The 16,671-nt window shown below is 43.5% G+C and overlaps 1 protein-coding gene across 2 annotated transcripts in view; it reads left to right on the top strand.

Moving 5' to 3' along the window:
• Window positions 1-16,671, top strand: part of LOC138282983 (glutathione synthetase-like) — a 268,746-nt gene that overhangs the window by 198,047 nt on the left and 54,028 nt on the right. For both annotated transcript variants that reach the window (XM_069221071.1, XM_069221073.1), the window contains exon 9: window positions 2,930-2,996. In XM_069221071.1, the coding sequence (XP_069077172.1) occupies window positions 2,930-2,996 (67 nt within the window). The remainder of the gene's footprint in view (window positions 1-2,929; window positions 2,997-16,671) is intronic.

The raw sequence follows: 16,671 nt of genomic DNA, 5'->3' as shown, positions 1-16,671 counted from the left end.
AGTGAGATTTGTGTTGCCTATATTTGCCTAGGCATCATGTGCCTTTGCAATCAGTTATACAGAACTCACAGGGAGTGCAGATCTGATGTGAGTAAAGTACAGAGGCACAGGTACCTTAAATACTGGGACCTTGAAATGAGCTCCAATGTGTTTAGCTACACTGTGTGTTGTAGTACTTTTGTCGCATTGTGTCTTTAAGTGGCTAGAGCTGGATAGGGGAGCTTTATATAAGCTGCTTCCTATTAGCATTAGATCACTACTAGGTAAAGTCCATGTCTAATACTTAATTGGGGTCATTCTACAGACTGTTTATTCAGTTTGTTTTGGAGTTGTCAAAAATCTGTAGACACAAGGAATATTGGCCCAGATAACATTTGTTAAAACGTATCACAAAAGCCTTGGAATATCACTCCAGCTACTACAAAAGCAATTTGTAAGATTAACAAGTGTAATATAAAAGTGTCATGAGGTGGTGGAAATGTATGGCAGCTTTATCAGCAGAGAGGGTGCAAATCCATTTCCTAAACCCTAGATAAATTAGTGGATTAGCACTCAGACATGAATAAATATCTGGAGTTAGGCCCAATATTGTGAGCTATTCAGGGCTGTATCCAGCCACTCTGATAGCATGCCTCACCCTCAAAAGTAATATTAGCTCTTGTTTCCTTTTTGGTTATTTTTCTATTGAATGTGTACCTTGTCATTCGGAGCTGTGCTTCGCCTTTTAAGATGTTTTGGGTTTTAGAGTGACTGGAAGATAATTGCTTCTTCCATATATGTGATGGCTGGATCAGTGACACACAAAAGTTGATGGGAGAATGCTTGCAAAAAGTCCAACAACTGACAATCGCTCTGGGTAACATTCCAACCAATTGTTATTTTTCCCACCATTTCACCTCAGATTAGACCCAGCCATATGCCAATTAGGCTTGGTCGTCCTCAAGCAGGAAAAGTCCACTCCAACTGCCAAGCCAGGTCCTCTCCAAACCGGAACACAAGCAATACAAGACCAGTTTTGGCCTGATGGGCCTTCTTCAGTCAGGTGTAGCTTGGTTCCAGTGGCATTACTCACTCTAATGCATCAGGCCCAGTGTTGTAATGTCACTTTCTGTGATGCTATCACCAGTCAAAGAACATATGGTGGCATTTCCAATATCCCTAACATTTTGGTAAATCGACTTTGGTGGGGCAGAGGAGAACTTTCATGAAGAAGACCTCTTTGTGCAGCTATTAGCACAAAGTTTAGAGAATATTGAAAAAGAAAGCACAAAGAAAGTAACCATAAATTATCTAGTGATCTAACACACTTGAATAGCATTAACATGTCATGTGTATGCCCCAGAAAGTTCAAGCTCAGGCATATGGATAAAATAAACAAAATATTCACAGCTGCATGGAGGATGAGCTTTTTTTGTAAAAGTGCACGCCTTCTGCTCAATGGAAACATACTCCTGGCTCACAATATGTGAGCTCTGTTAAAGCCCCCATTCTGATGATACTCACATGATTGTCTGACGAGAGCTGCGCTGTGAAGACAAATCACAAAAATTAATTCTGCTGGTAACACTATATTTAGCTTTGATAATCATAATATTGCATTTTTCATCAGGTTGCACCATGCAAAGTCTCTTTCTACTATATTCAACGCATAGTCTGTGTTAACAATATCCCCAGAGTTATGAGCAAAATATCTACTTGTTAGGGGTTTAGAGGTGTACTTAACAAGTAGGGATGTGTGAAACTCGCAGGGTTTGACTCTGTTACCAAAAAGCTGTGCAAGAGTCTGCAGAGTTCCACGAGTTGGCGGAAATTGACATGTCACGCTGGCCGCACCAATTTTTAGCAGCAGGTGCTTGTTTTGCACTGAGGGCACTGCTGCTAAAATTGGTTTTGCAGCCATTCAAGTATATTTTTTACTTGGGTGGCAGCTTTTCCAACACGAACAGTCACAGCTGTCTGCATTGGGAAAATCTTGCCAGCTGCCATCCTAGTGCCTTTAGGGGACATTTACCTGGAACTGTGTCTTACATGCATAACACCAAGTGGCCAAAGTTCTGTGAACTCTGCTACTGGAGGAGCAGAATTTGTCACCCACCCCTATTAACAACTTGGCTTCCGCAACACAGTAAATGTGCAATGTATAGTGAATGTGCATATTATCTCTCAGATTTCCACAGCATGAGTTTCCAAAACATTAGTTAAGTTCAAATGGAGATATGACATGTCAGAAGCAGCGTAGATACGGGTCTAATGTCATCATTAGAGAGAAGGTTCAACTCTGTTTTTTGTCTTACTGGTGAAGTTTGCAGATTGGTACCAGGAATACAGTATTCATGTAGCAATGGTCAGCAGCAGAGCAAAGTACATCATGGGAAGGAATAGAAGAAGTGGAGGCCAGGATTTCTGGCTTCTGTTCCCGATTAAACCCAGATAAGCTTACCTTATGTGTTTCTTGAGCTGATCTGCTGCGCTGATGCACCAGAGTCCTAGTTAATTGGCTGCTATACCAGGTTGCAAGAAACCAAGCGAATAGCAGACAGGGGAGGAAACTTTAATCTGCAATGCAACAGCACCAGCACCAGCCAAAAGAGAATCTGACAAGAGAAGTAGAAAGTCACAAATAAACTGCCAAATTCATGAAATATGTTAACTGAAATAACATGCTAAAATAATAAACAACAATCTCTTAAATTCTTTCTTCTGAAGAAAGCATTGATTAACTTATTTAGTAGTACCTGAGGTTTGGTTTTGGAATTCTATAGAAATTATTGTCTGAGAATAGTAGACGGGCTGTGTCAGATATCTTCTTGATTGTTGAGGACTTGTTTTAAATGTTTATGTACTCTGCTCACCATTTATTTTATAGACCCCTTCTTGTGACCATACATTTTTTTATACTGTGTAATAATTTCTTAATCTATGTTTGTAGAGATGGCCATGAAGTTGCTGTGATATATTTCAGAACTGGCTACATACCGCGGAACTATAATGAGCAGGTCTGTAGAGTTAACCTCTTCTTATTTATTGACTGAGATTTATGGTTGGTCTGTAACATTTCTTTCTGAACTGATCTGAGCATCATACCTACACTAGCTCCAATGCCGTACACATTCGATTTCTCCTGTTTACCCAGCACTCTTCAATTTTGAACTATTTCACTTTCTGCATTTGTCCTACTTATTGCCATATAACTTTCCTTTATGGCAATCTCTTCTGTGTTTTTTTAGTTTTCAACACACGGTTCCTAGTGACCATTTTTCATCTGCTAAGGATGAGGAAACTTTACCTGTTCCACTCCATTCTTATTCTTATACTTTTTTTTATTTTATACCATTTTATTCGGTTTATCTACTTTATAGAAACAGATTGGTCACCATTAAGTCTCTTCCTTTCTATTCATTGCTTCTTTGCTATAATCTGGCTTCCTTCCAGAATACACCACAGATAATATTGTTTGTAAACTCATTGAAGCTTGCTCTTGGAATCTGTCTTATTTTTTACAATTTGTTTTACCTATCCCCTACTTTTAGTGCAGTTATGTGTAGCTCATTACATTGCTGCTTACAACAGTAAAAACTTTACAACTGTTGATCAATTTTAATTAGTAAACTTACATACCTACATGTAGGACCTACACTACTCAACATAATGCAGTCACAAAGAGATAGACAAACATAATGGCCAAATATTTTGTCCATCTAGGACAACACCTTAACCTTTGAAAGAAAGATAATAAATAAAAAAAATATTTTTATATCAAGAACCTAAAACGTATTATTTAATCTTATCTTAAATTTTATTAAAAGCTAATTTTAGCCACTAAAGCAAATTAATTTGCCAATAAGTTACTAAAAGAATACAATGCTACAAGAGAGCTTTAACAGATAATTACATTCTTAGCCTGACCTAACTGCATCACACTCACAGTTGCTTTTAAAAAATTGTCAGATTATTTTGAAGAAAAAATCTCTAAAATCGCCGTCTCCTTTCTCGCTTTGCTGAACACGACTGCTGGTACTACTCTGGGAACCCCGGCCTAAGTATTGTTGATGATTTGAAATGTAAAACAATACACAACAAATACTGAAACAAGCAATCATCAAACACAAATGAAAACACATTTTATTTAATTTGCAAACAAATATGAATAAAAATTAAAAAAAATGTAATTTTAATCGAAAGGTTAAATCTTTTCTAAGTTCAATTAAAGCCACACATCGTCCTTACTATATTCTATTTGATGTACACGCACTGCTTCACTTATTGTATCTGAAAGTGCTAATTTAACTTTTAGCCTCCAATTTCAAATTCCTTGACATTTACAGTACGTTTTAAAATTTTCGATTTACCTTTAGCCACTTTGGACCTCACTACGAGTTTAGGGGTCCAAAATCGGGACCGCCAGACCAGTGAATAGGAGACTGCTGGTGAGCTGGCGATCTCTCACTCGGCCCCATTACAAGGTTTCTCTGAAATCAGAGGAGTTCACCCTGTCAGACTAGAGGAAACCATGCAGAGGCATAGCCTCAGCTCTTCATGGAGCCAAGGATACTGTTGCTACATCGAATGTCCCCCAGAACTCTCGCAATGAGCACTTTCTGCTGTAGCAAACAGTGCATATGTAGAGGTTGCTGGGCTGCTCTCTGGTCGCCCATACTGGGTTTCCGCAAGCCTTTTCATGGCAGGTCCCCACCATGAAATGGCTGGCAGAAAATGGACTTGTGACCATCGCGGCAGTGCAGAGCACGACTCCGATCACCATCAGCCCATTGGGAACCATGTTCCTGGTGGTGATTGTGTCCCGTGGTAGTTTGACCGCCAGCGTCGTAATGTGGCGGTAGGATGACCTACAGTGTGACCGCCAGTGTTGTAATGTGGCGGTAGGATGAATTGCAGTGTGGTGGTCTGACCACCACTGCGAGGTTAGCTGTCTCAAGACCGCCAGCCCCATTATTTACATACACTTCATTATTCTGTTAATATTATTTAATTTTCTAAGCAGCCAAGGTCTCCCTGCGGAGCTTTGCTGACCCCCCAGGGGTCCCCAGACCACAGGTTAGGAACCACCTTTCTATACATTTGCCCATTGGACTCTTTATTCAATCATTTGTCCTTCATTTTATGACCTATGCATATGTTACACAGTTGCTCATTTTGTTGGAACTGTCCTGCTCTGATTATAGTGCCCCCCTGGAGAATTTCCAAAATACCATGCACGCAGCGGTGTACTGTCTCATGGATAACTCCATGAAAATGAATCCAGCTAAGACACTCCTATTTTTTCTGATAAGCCCACAGCTTCTTACCTCATTTCCAGCTTTTGGCCAGAGAAACTCTGCTTGCCACTGGGTCTGGCTACCACAGTTCGTATCCTTGGTGTTCTCATTGATGATAAAATTGCTCTCCCTAGTCTTATTATCTACTGATGATTTTGCTTGTTTTACTAGCACCATTCCTCTGCAGCACCGAGGAGACAACATTAGCTTCCCAGGACTCACAGGATAAGCTTTGCTGTACCTTGTATTTTCAGCTTTTATGACCCAGGCCCACGATATGTGCAGGATAAGGTTCAGGAACATACTCACACTCGGCAATTAAGATCTCTTGAAGCTTTGATAGTAGAGGATCCTAGAGTTAACAATGCTAGACTAGGCAGGTAGTAGTTTTTCTGCTAGTTCCAAAGCCCTGGATATGTTGCCGCTTCGGCTATGGGCTGCTCAGCAATGTTTGCAAGGCAGCTAAGACTTATTATCAGTACGGTCCCATTGAATACAATCTTGTTCCAGTTAGGGCCAGGACACCATCTTTGGTAACAGTGCAATGTACAAATGGCTATTATATATAATTCTCTCAGATTACTATTCATGCATCCTCATGCACTTGATTGAAGTCAAGGACACCATGCCAGAGCAAATTTGTAGCAGCAGAAGAGCATCCCACTGTAGTTGCTATTAGTGGGCTAGTCATCCGATGCTCACCTGTGTCCTGTGTGCTGCCATAGGTCTGAAGTCTTTCTGACACGATCTAATATGCATGCTGAGCCAGGAGAGCCACATCCTACAGGAGATGTTTGATACAATGAACAGGAACAGAAGTCAAGAGGTGGGTGTGCATGCTCATAAACCAGGAACATTACCAGACATCCATCCTGTTAGTGAATCTACAAGACTCCTCCTCTCCCCATCTGGAGATCATACCTGCAGAATGATTTTCTTTAAGTACTCTACAATATGTTTTTTGGGCCAGGGGCCAGAAACCTTACACACTCTGGAGACCAATCTGTCATTTGCTTAAAAGACTCTTTTGCACTTTTTTTTTTATTTATATATTAAATACATTTAATGTTTTTTGCAAACGTGTTCATATTATGCTGTGGGTTTAGAGGTACAAGTTGAAAAAAGAACTAACAGGAAAAAGACACATTTTATCATTCATTTATTACATTCTACTACATATTTCACAAATGTGGTGAGTGATAGCTCCTCTATAGTTATGCTTAGATCAAGGTTTCATTTAGAAAAGTAATTTTTGTAGGTTTAGCACAGTTCAACAAATATGTACAAATATTTTTTCAAAAAGTGCACTTATAGTGATCTAGTTTCATACAAATTCTCTAATGGGAGCCAAGATAAAAGGGGAACTTAGGATCCTCACAAGGACATTTCTAATTTTACCCCAGTACGATTTTAGCTCCTCAATACAGAAAAAAATGGGCGAATGGAATTGCACCAAACATGTAAATACATTTACTCAAGGAAGTGCCTTTGCTTAGCTTGGTGTAAATCCATTCAGTAGTTTTTGCAAAATTAGAGTTTAAAATGTGTTTCAATCTGGGTGTAAAGAGGTTCAATTTTAGAGATATCTATACTGATAGTTCAAGAATCAGCTGCAGATTCATGAATCACCTTAAAAGAATAAAGGCATACCATTGACTAAGGAGCTCTTTCTCCCATCGTGTACTGGTCATTCATGAGCCTGGCTGCAGATTCACCAATCCGCCATGCTCTGACTGACCGACTGTCACAGAAAAACGTCTGCTCTAGCCACAATTATCCAACGTGGTGCCCCGTATACATACTGAGAAAAAGAAAAAAAACCTTTTGTTTTTCATGTGTCCCATTAAAGGCACATTTTGTTCATTGTACTAGTCTAAGAACAGCAAAAACATTGTTAAATCGGATGGTGATCCACCTCCATCTACAAGTGTTCAGAGTCTCAAAGTAGATGGTGAAATGGCAGATGATGGTTTTCCATCTCCCCGATGTCTTACTTGAGTGCAGAGAGCACAGACTACACGCCAGTAGATGAAGGGGAGACTCAGAGTTTGATGTGGTGAACCATTGAACGTAAGGCACAGTGTCAACATAGTAGGCATTCTTTTTCTTTTCCCTCCCCTTCCACAGTACAGCTGGCCCAAAGACATCAGTTCATCAGTGGGGACTTGTGGGTGGAGAGGCTTGAGGGGAAATATTTTGTGTCTCATCTAGTCACCTGTAAAAAATAAATGTTGTAGCCACTCACAGTGTTTTTCTTTAAATATGGCTTGTATTCAGCTAATTGTAATATATTTTGTAACAAATATCTAACTACCTTTTTGGCATATTTCATTCTGCACTACAGATTCAGGTTTTATGGTTCATGTTTACAAACATCTTATCTCTTTCATATAACAGAGGAACAAACCAAGGTCTTAAGTGGGTTCTGGTAAGGGAGGTGGTTTGACCATATGTTATAAAGAATACATTACCCAGTGATGTACATTATGAGAATATTGCAAGTTACCTTGAAGTTCCATTACCTTATGGAGAAACTCAGCCTTCAGGTTTATTCCTCTATATGGTTATGGAACTCCGTGGTGACTTGCAATAGCCGTATAATAAAATGTAGGGGGTACTTTATCCCATATATGTTATCAAAATGATTTATGAAACACTGACCTAGCCACATAAGCAATGGAGTACTTTATGTAAAACATTTAGTAAAGTACAATGACCATTGACCGGGAACAGGTACTGCCACATAATAGGACGTATGACTTTTTGTGGATTGGTAAATGCAATTTCAATAGCTGAGCCTTTGGGCCATTTAAAAAAAGACAGAAGATTTGTCCAGAGAAACAACATTCTCAAGTAGATTCCAAATTCATGAGGCTTAGTAGGTAAAATGCATGTTTCAGTGATTTTAGGACTGATCTAGAGTTTGGCAGATGGGTTACTCCATAACAAATGTGATGGATATCCCGTCCTCTGTGTTAGGATGCCCATATCATGGAATTGTAATATGGCAGACAGGATATCTGTCACATTTGGGACGGAGGAACCCCATCTGCCAAACTCTAAATCAGCTCCTGAGGAATGTAGCTTGTCTGTCCTTGAGGGAGAGACAATATCATTTGGAATCAAGGTTATGGTGTCTTTGTATGGTGCTGAGGTGAGCTGTCAGTTAGAGAATCACTTTGAGGGGCACCAGAATAGATTTCAGGAGACCTCTAAGAAGGGCATTGGCTTTCTCAAGGTTCTAGAACATTAGAACCTACTTTGCTGGTGTCTATATGCAGGATGTGTAGTTTTAGTTTATTAGTAGCTGCCTTTGAAATTAAACTTTTTCCAAGAGTTTTGCAGTGTTAGGTACCAGAGTGAGATTGTGGTTGGTACTGAAACCTTGCAATTTAATGATCTGTTTCCCAGAGCCTTTGAACAAGCAGTCCTACTTAGAGGCTGAATAGTGAAGGGAAGGTTATTGAGGCTTGGAGGAAAACACATTTAACTATGAGGATGAGCAATCTGGACCATTCTAATCTAGTGATCCAGTCTAAACTCTCCTAGATGGTGGTCCTTATTTCCTATTCTGATGATCAGAATGGAAAGCAGTGTGACATGGACAATGGTCTACAATGCTGTTGATAGATCTAGCCAGTAAAATAAGTGAAGGTATGTCTTAAGCTCAGTTTTAGTTTAAGCAAGTTTACAGGGATCTGGTCATCTCCATATGATGAGTAGTTGGTTAAAGCAATTATCTTGAGTATGTTGTGAATATCAATGTGTTGAAAAGCTAGCTGTTGGAAATGGCCCTCTGTCTGGGTCATCCACAAACCTTTTGCATTTTAATCAATAAATCAATCAATCAATCATTTGTAGAGCGGGCTACTCACCCGCTAGGGTCTCAAGGTGCCGAAAGGAAGGGGGGGGGAGTGCTACTGCTCGAACAGCCAGGTCTTGAGGTGTTTCCTGAAGGTCAGCAGGTCCTGGGACTGTCGAAGGTGGACGGGGAGGGAGATCCAGGTCTTGGCGGCAAGGTAGAAGAAAGATCTGCTGCCGGCTGTAGTTCAGTGGATTTGAGGGACGGTGGCTAGAGCGAGGTTGGCGGAGTGTAGTTGACGGTTGGGAGTGTCGAAGGAGAGTCGCTCATTGAGGTAGGCAGGGCCAGTGTTGTGGAGTACTTTTTGAGCTTGGATGAGGAGTTTAAAGGTGATCCTCTTGTTGACGGGGAGCCAGTGTAGGTCTCTCAGGTGGGCTGAGATGTGGTTGCGGCGTGGGATGTCAAAGATGAGGCGTGCAGAAGCGTTCTGTATGGGAAACATCCTGAACAACTAGGTCTAGACCACTACTTGCCTGAACCACTACTGCTAAACAACTAAAAAGTCTCTACAACTAAGTACTGAACAACTACTGTCTAAACAACAATAGTCCCTGAATAACAATTGGCTGAACAACAACTTTTAAGGTAAGGTTTTCTTTTTGGTTGTTATGGTTTATTAGTTGTTTAGAATATATATATATATATATATATATATATATATATATATATATATATATATATATTAGTTGTTCAGGCAATTGTTATTCAGGCACAATAGTTGTTTAGACAGTAGTTGTTCAGTACTCAGTTGTAGAGACTTTTTAGTTGTTTAGCAGTAGTGGTTTAGGCTATAGTTGTTTAGGACCTAGTTGTTCTGTCACATATTCGTTCTGTATGCGCTGCAATTTTTTCTGGAGCTTGCCCGTGGTTCCCGCATAGATGGCGTTGCCGTAGTCCAGTCTGCTGCTGACGAGGGCGTGGGTGACCGTCCTTCTGATTTCGGTGGGGATCCATCTGAAGATCTTGCGGAGCATGCAGAGGCTGTTGAAGCGGGAAGATGAGACGGCGCTGACTTGCTGGGTTATGGTGAGTGCTGAGTCTATGATGTAACCTAAGTTGCGTGTGTGATTGGTGGGCGTTGGTGTGGTTCCAAGGGTGGCTGCCCACCAGGAGTCATCCCATGCGTATCGGTTGGAGCCGAGGATGAGGATCTCCTCTCCATCCAGTTGGTGATGGCCTTTATTCCGTCGTGGAGGTTGGTTTTGGCGGTGGCGGGGTCCTTGGCGTGTGAGAGGATCAGCTGGCTGTCCTCGGCGTAGGAGATGATGTTGAGTTTGTGGGATCGGACGATGTTGGTGAGCAGTGCCATGTAGATGTTAAAAAGGGTTGGGCTGAGTGAGGATCCTTGGGGAACGCTGCAGATGGTCTTGGTGGCTTCAGAAAGGAAGGGAGGGAGGCAGACTCTCTGGGTTCTGCCGCAGAGGAAGAATGTGATCCAGTCCAGGGCTTTGTGGCAGATCCCAGCGTCGTGGAGGGTGTGGTGACAGACGGTGTCAAAGGTAGCCGAGAGGTCTAGGAGGATGAGGGCCGCAGTTTCGCCTTTGCCGAGCATGGTCCTGATGTCGTCGGTTGTGGCGATGAAAGCGGTCTCTGTGCTGTGGTTCCCACGGAATCCGGATTGAGAGGTGTCCAGCATGTTGTTGTCTTCCAAGAAGCGGGTCAGTTGGCTGTTGACGATCTTCTTGATGACCTTCGCCGGGAAGGGGAGGAGGGAGATGGGCCAGTAGTTCTTGACATTTTCGGGGTCTGCTTTGGGTTTCCTTAGCAGGGCGTGGACTTCGGCTTGCTTCCAACTCTCCGGGAAGGTGTCAGTCTTGAAGGAACTGTTGACGATCATGCGGAGTTGAGGGGCAATGATGGGGCTTGCTTTGTTGAAGACATGGGGGGGCAGGGGTCGGAGGGTGATCCAGAGTGGATGGTGCTCATGGTTTTGTTCCTCGTCATTGATGTGGGTCCAGGAGAACAGGAAGTTGGTGTGACTGGGTGTGTTGGGGTTTGTGGTGGCCGTGGTGGTCGTGGGGGATAGATGTGTTGAAGCTGTTGTGGATGTCCGTGATCTTGCGGTGGCAGAAGGTGGAGAGGGAGTCGCAGAGGTCTTGTGAGGGGGGGATCGATGGAGCAGGACCTGGGCTTGGTGAGTTCCTTGACGATGTTGAAGAGCTCTTTGCTGTCGTGTGTGTTGTTGTCGATGCGATCCTTGTAGAAGGATCTCTTGGTGGTCCGGAGTAGCTGGTGGTGCTTGCTGGATGGCTGTCTTGAGGGCGGTGTGGTTGTTCTCTTTTTGTTTGTGGCACTGCTTCTTCTTGATTTTTCGGCACTCCCGCTTGGAGGCCTGAAGGTCAGCGGTGAATCAGATGGCCTTAGTGCTGGAGGGTGTTGGCGCAGTCGTCTATCCATTGTCTGAGGTAGAGGGCGGCTGTGTTGGGGTCGGTGGTGATAGGTGGCGGGGCACGGACGAGGGGGGAGATCAGCTGGTCTTCAGTGATCTCGTTTCAGCTGCGGTGGGGAATCTGTTGTGGATGGTGCTGTGTGGCGGGTTTCTGGAAGGTGTAGTGGACGCAGCGGTGGTCGGTCCAGTGGAGTTCGGTGGTATGGCTGAAGGTGATGTGGCTGCTGATGGAGAAAACGGGGTCGAGCGTGTATCTGGCAGAGTGGGTGGGCGTCGTGACAAGTTGTTTGAGACCAAGGTTGGCGAGGTTGTCGATCAAGGCGGTGGAGTTGCTATCATTGGCGTTCTCAAGGTGAAAATTCAGGTCGCCAAGGAGGATGTAGTCGGTTTAGGCAAGGGCGTGGGAGCTGATTAAGTCGGCAATGGATTCACTGAACTGTGGCCGGGGGTCCTGTAGATAAGGGTTCCTCTGAGGGTGGTGTTGATGGGAATCTGGAAATGTAAGTGTTCGGCTGCGTCAAGGGCGTCATCGGTGTTGGTCGAAATCCTGACAGTGTTCTTGTGGACTATGACGATCCCTCCTACCGGACTGTTGATGCTATCTCTGCGGGTGATCTTATAGCCCTCAGGGATGGCTATGACGATGTCGGGTTCCGAGGAGGGGTTCATCCAAGTTTCGGTGAGGAAGGCGATATCTGGGGAAGATGAGGTGAGTAGGTCCCAGAGTTTGACGGCGTGTTTGTGGACTGAGCGGGTGTTGAGGAGGATGCAGTTGACGTAGTTGCGTTTGGTTCTGGTGTGAAGTTTGGCGGCTTGGGGGCAGGAGAAGCTGCAGTTCCAGCAGGAGAAGGGTCTGTGGGTGATCTCCAGGGTGGCTTGGAAACAGGTGGCAGAGTGGCCTGTGTTGAGGGCGAGGAGGTCATTGGCATTGTAGCAGCATCAGGTGGCGTGGGGATGCGGGGGCCAGGGGTCTTGCACTGGGCGCGGTCCAGGTGCGGGCAGGTGGCGCAGACAGGTGGTGTAGACAGGCATAGATGGGCTTGCTTCTGGTACACCTCTGCAGCGCCCGCCATTAAGAAGGGGAGGTGGGAGGGTGGAGCAGCTGGGAGGCAGGAGCGGTGGGCGAATGGGGGTACAAGGGTGGTGGGGCCGCAGGGGATGCAGCGGCGGTTAAGGGAACAGAGAGAATGGCTTCAGAGAAGCCGAAAATGGCAGAAAAAGGAGAAAAAAGGCAAAGAGGCTCACAGCAAAGGAAAAAGAGTCTGAAAAATGGAGATACAGCAGTAAAAAAGGCGCTAAAGAAAGACAGTTACAGGACAGACACACAGTACTTATGGCAACCACTAGACACCAGTGATGAGGTGCAGGCAGGTGCCTGCGGGTGGTGGAGGGCCTCAAACTCGCAGCAGCTGCGAGGGTGGGGTAGAGGGCACGGACGCAGTCAGGAGGAGCTGCGCGGCATGGGGAGTGAAACCTGACCTTAAATCAGGCCACTTTTTGCTGAATTCATTTTTGTCGGCCTAAAGTGCTTGTGCTCTCTCCTCTTAACATGGTTTGACTGGTGTATACCTATTTGGCATATTTCGTTTACTTGTACATCCTCTGTGGAGTGCTATACCACATCCCAGAGCCTACAAATCAAATGCTATTAGTGGGCCTGCAGCCCTATTGTGCTACCCACTTAACTACCACCTTAAAACTTGTCCCAGGCCTGCTACTGCAGCCTGAATGTTGTGTCACACTGTCATGTCATTTTGGCATTAAACCCCCCTTCCAAGTCTTAAACTCCACTTTTATTACATGTATGTCACCCCATATGTAGACCCTAGGTCAGACATAGGGTATAGTGCACTGTGATTAAAAGGGAAGTCATGTACTTTTAGGTTTTAGATATCCTGGTGATGAAAACTCCCAAATTCATTTTTACTACTGTGAGGCCTAACCCTCCTCTAGGATAACTTGGGGAATCCCTATTCACTCAATCAAGCACTAAATCAATCAAGATTTATATAGTACTGCTAATCATCCACTAGGGTATCCACATGCTTGAAGGTCCCAGAAGGGTCTTTCGAACAGCCAGGTGTTGAAGGCTCTTCAGAATTCCCAAAGTGAGGTGATTGTCCAGAACTTCATTGGGAGGCTGTTCTAGGTCTTTGCTGTACTGTAGGAGAATGAGCGTCTTCCACTCCAGTAGATGCCGGGAGTGTGGGCAAGTGATAGGGAGGCATCTCAGCAGTTGCTGGGAATTCAGGCGGTGGTCAATATAGACCGGTTCTTTATCGTACAGAGCCTTGTATACGTGGGTGAGCAACTTGAATTGGAATCTTTTCTTTAAGGGGAGCCAGTGGAGTTGCCTGAGGTGGAGTGTGGTGTGGGTTTGTCAGTGGAGGTAAAGGATGAGTCTGTCTGCAGTGTTCTATATGGTTTGTAGTTCCTGTAGGAGGTGTGCAATATTTCCTAGGTATAGAGCATAGCCATAGTCCAGTCAGCTGTTGATGAGGCCTGTGTCACGGTGTGTCTTGGGTGCAGGTGTGGCTTCTTGAAGAGCTTACATGCACAGAGTGAGGAAGCAGGTGGAGGAGACAGTGTTGATCTATGATTTCATGGTGAGTTTATAACTGGCATAGTCAGAGGGTCTAGGGGTGTGTGGGTCCCAGGCCTCATGGCCACCAGGAGTTGTTCCATGGGTTGCTGTTGTTGCCAAAGATCAGTACTTCTGTCTTGTCCATGTTCAGCTTCAGGCAGTTGTTCTTCATCCTGTCAGCGATGCTTGTCATTCATCTATGAAAACTGGTCCTGGTGGTTTTGGAGTCACTAGTGAGTGAGAGGATGAGTTTGGTGTCGTCTGAGTAAGATATTATGTTGTGACTGTGAGATCTGAAGATGTTGGCTAGTGGGGTCATATATGCATTGAAGAGCGTGGGGCTGAGGAATAAACACAGCAGACAATTTCCTTGGGGTTGGGGGTGAAGGGTGGTAGGTGGACCCTCTATATACTTCTGGTGAGGATGGAGGTGATCCATCTGAGTGTGTCCCCTTGGATGCTTGTGTGGTGAAGTCATTTGACCAGTGTGTGGTGGGATATGGTGCTGAAGACTGCAGTAAGGTCAAGGAGAATCAGGGCTTATTACATTTGATACGTTGTAAATACCAAAGGAGAGGAGGTCGATATGTCATGTTTTGTAGCTTTGGAATTGTAATGATAAACCCTCTTTAACGGAAAAGTCAGATTTTTTATTAGACTTTTGAAAATGGCACTTTTAGAAAGTTTACATTTTCCTGCCCTTGGTGCCTGTAACCTGTCTTGTGTCAAATGACTGGATGTTGTTGACAGTTAGACTTTGTGAATTCCTCCCAGACAGTCACACAATAGTAGAATTAGGTATGGCTTGATGGGGAGAGTGGAGATAAGCACAGCCCCACTTGCACCAGAATAGGCTGTGCCCTGTCTCCTCACAAAAGGCCTAACAACATTGTGTTGCCACTGCAGCCAGCTTGGAGCCTGGGCAGGGGAGTTAGGAAATTCCAATAACTTCAAAAAACCTTGACAGAAACCTTTCCTACCTTCTAGGGAAGGACACCAAGGTATAAAAATAAGACCTTCTGACCCACTCTTCAGTTCACTGCTGGACCTGCAGTAGGACTCTCAGAGGACTGGCTGCTCCTGTGACCTGCTGTGCTCTCTACCATATTGCTCCTGTACCTGAAAACTGCTTTGCTGCCCAGAGCCAGCCTTGAAGCCTCAGAGGCAATCCCTGCTGTTGAGCCTTGTTTTTGTTCCTGCACCCAGGACTACCAAAGTGACTCTAAGTGCTAGTTTGCTGAACTCTGTTCAGAGGCACAGGGACATAATAGGCTCCCACCATCTTGAATCTGTACTTGGCCCCAACCTGAGTGAGTCCTGAATGCCAAAGAGGTCTCCATATACTCCTAAACCCTTGGTTGTGGTGCTAAAGGTGAGCAGATGTCCATGGTTGGCACGTTCCTCATTTATGCACTATACTGAACCTTAAACTTTAAAAATTAATAACTTCGACTGTACAGGTTGGATTTTTGTTGTGTTGGTGTCAAATAATTTATTCAGCTGTATTCTAGTTTTCTAAATTGGTTTGGGATTTTTCTTGTGTTGTGTTCTCACTGTATTACTGCTTGTGTACTGCATTAATACTTTACACATGGCCTCTAAGTGAAACCTGACTGCTTTCTGTGCCACAATATCAAGGTTACGCACAGCTTAATTTAATTACTTTTTGTGGTTCATCCTGCAAAGGACTTTGACTGTTGCTTGACCCAGGCTCATATCCTAGGCAACAAACAACCTCATCGCTCACACTGATCATTTGTTAAAATTTCTTTTTGGGAATCTCTAGCTGGAGTTTTGCATCTCAGTATGAGTTTATGTCTTTGTGTATTTTAAGATAGAGAAAATGTTGCCAATGTTAGCAACAATAGGGGCAACACATGGGATGTTTAATTTATGAGTTAGCTTAGAACTTGGTTTGATTGTCTGAAAAAGTACTGAGTCTATTACGGGTTTAATTGATCTGTGTTTGGGGAAACATACATCTTTGTGTTTTTCCTCTGTATTATAGGCAACTGTACAGTTTTAGAGTTTGTTGCTTATGCCAAATGTTTTTGCAGTTAGCCCATTAGTGTTAACATAGGGCGGAGTGTCTTTCCCTTTGGTGATTTTTGAGAAGTAGCAGTTTGTTTATGTTTTTATTGCTGAGGGAATTGTGGCTGTAAGTAATATATTTTGTTAAAAGTGGCATGTTTTTAATATTTATTATGGATTTCAGGTCTTCCATCAGTTCTGGATAAGAAATGCTGATTAAATGTCTTCTTCAAAGGTGTATTGCTTTTGCTTATCTTGTTTTGTTGGTCTGAAGGTGTGTAGTGAAATGAAAGTGGTAGTAGCCTTTTTAGTCTAGAGTTTTATAACATTAATTATGTTCAATCAGAAGTAGCTATAACTATAGATAAAACTATAAATGGATAAAACTACAGAAGCACAACTATTGGGTAAGAGTGAGTTTTTCACCCTTACCCATTCTCCCACACCCCAGGGTTCCAACTGAAGAGTTGTCAAGTTGTGTTTGATGTCAATTGGAACCCTATTAAGCCATGCCATATAATAAACCTTT

The sequence above is a fragment of the Pleurodeles waltl genome, chromosome 2_2 (genome assembly GCF_031143425.1).
Source record: "Pleurodeles waltl isolate 20211129_DDA chromosome 2_2, aPleWal1.hap1.20221129, whole genome shotgun sequence".
NCBI classification, from domain to species: Eukaryota; Metazoa; Chordata; class Amphibia; order Caudata; family Salamandridae; genus Pleurodeles; species Pleurodeles waltl.
This window is presented reverse-complemented; position numbering and strand designations above follow the sequence as displayed.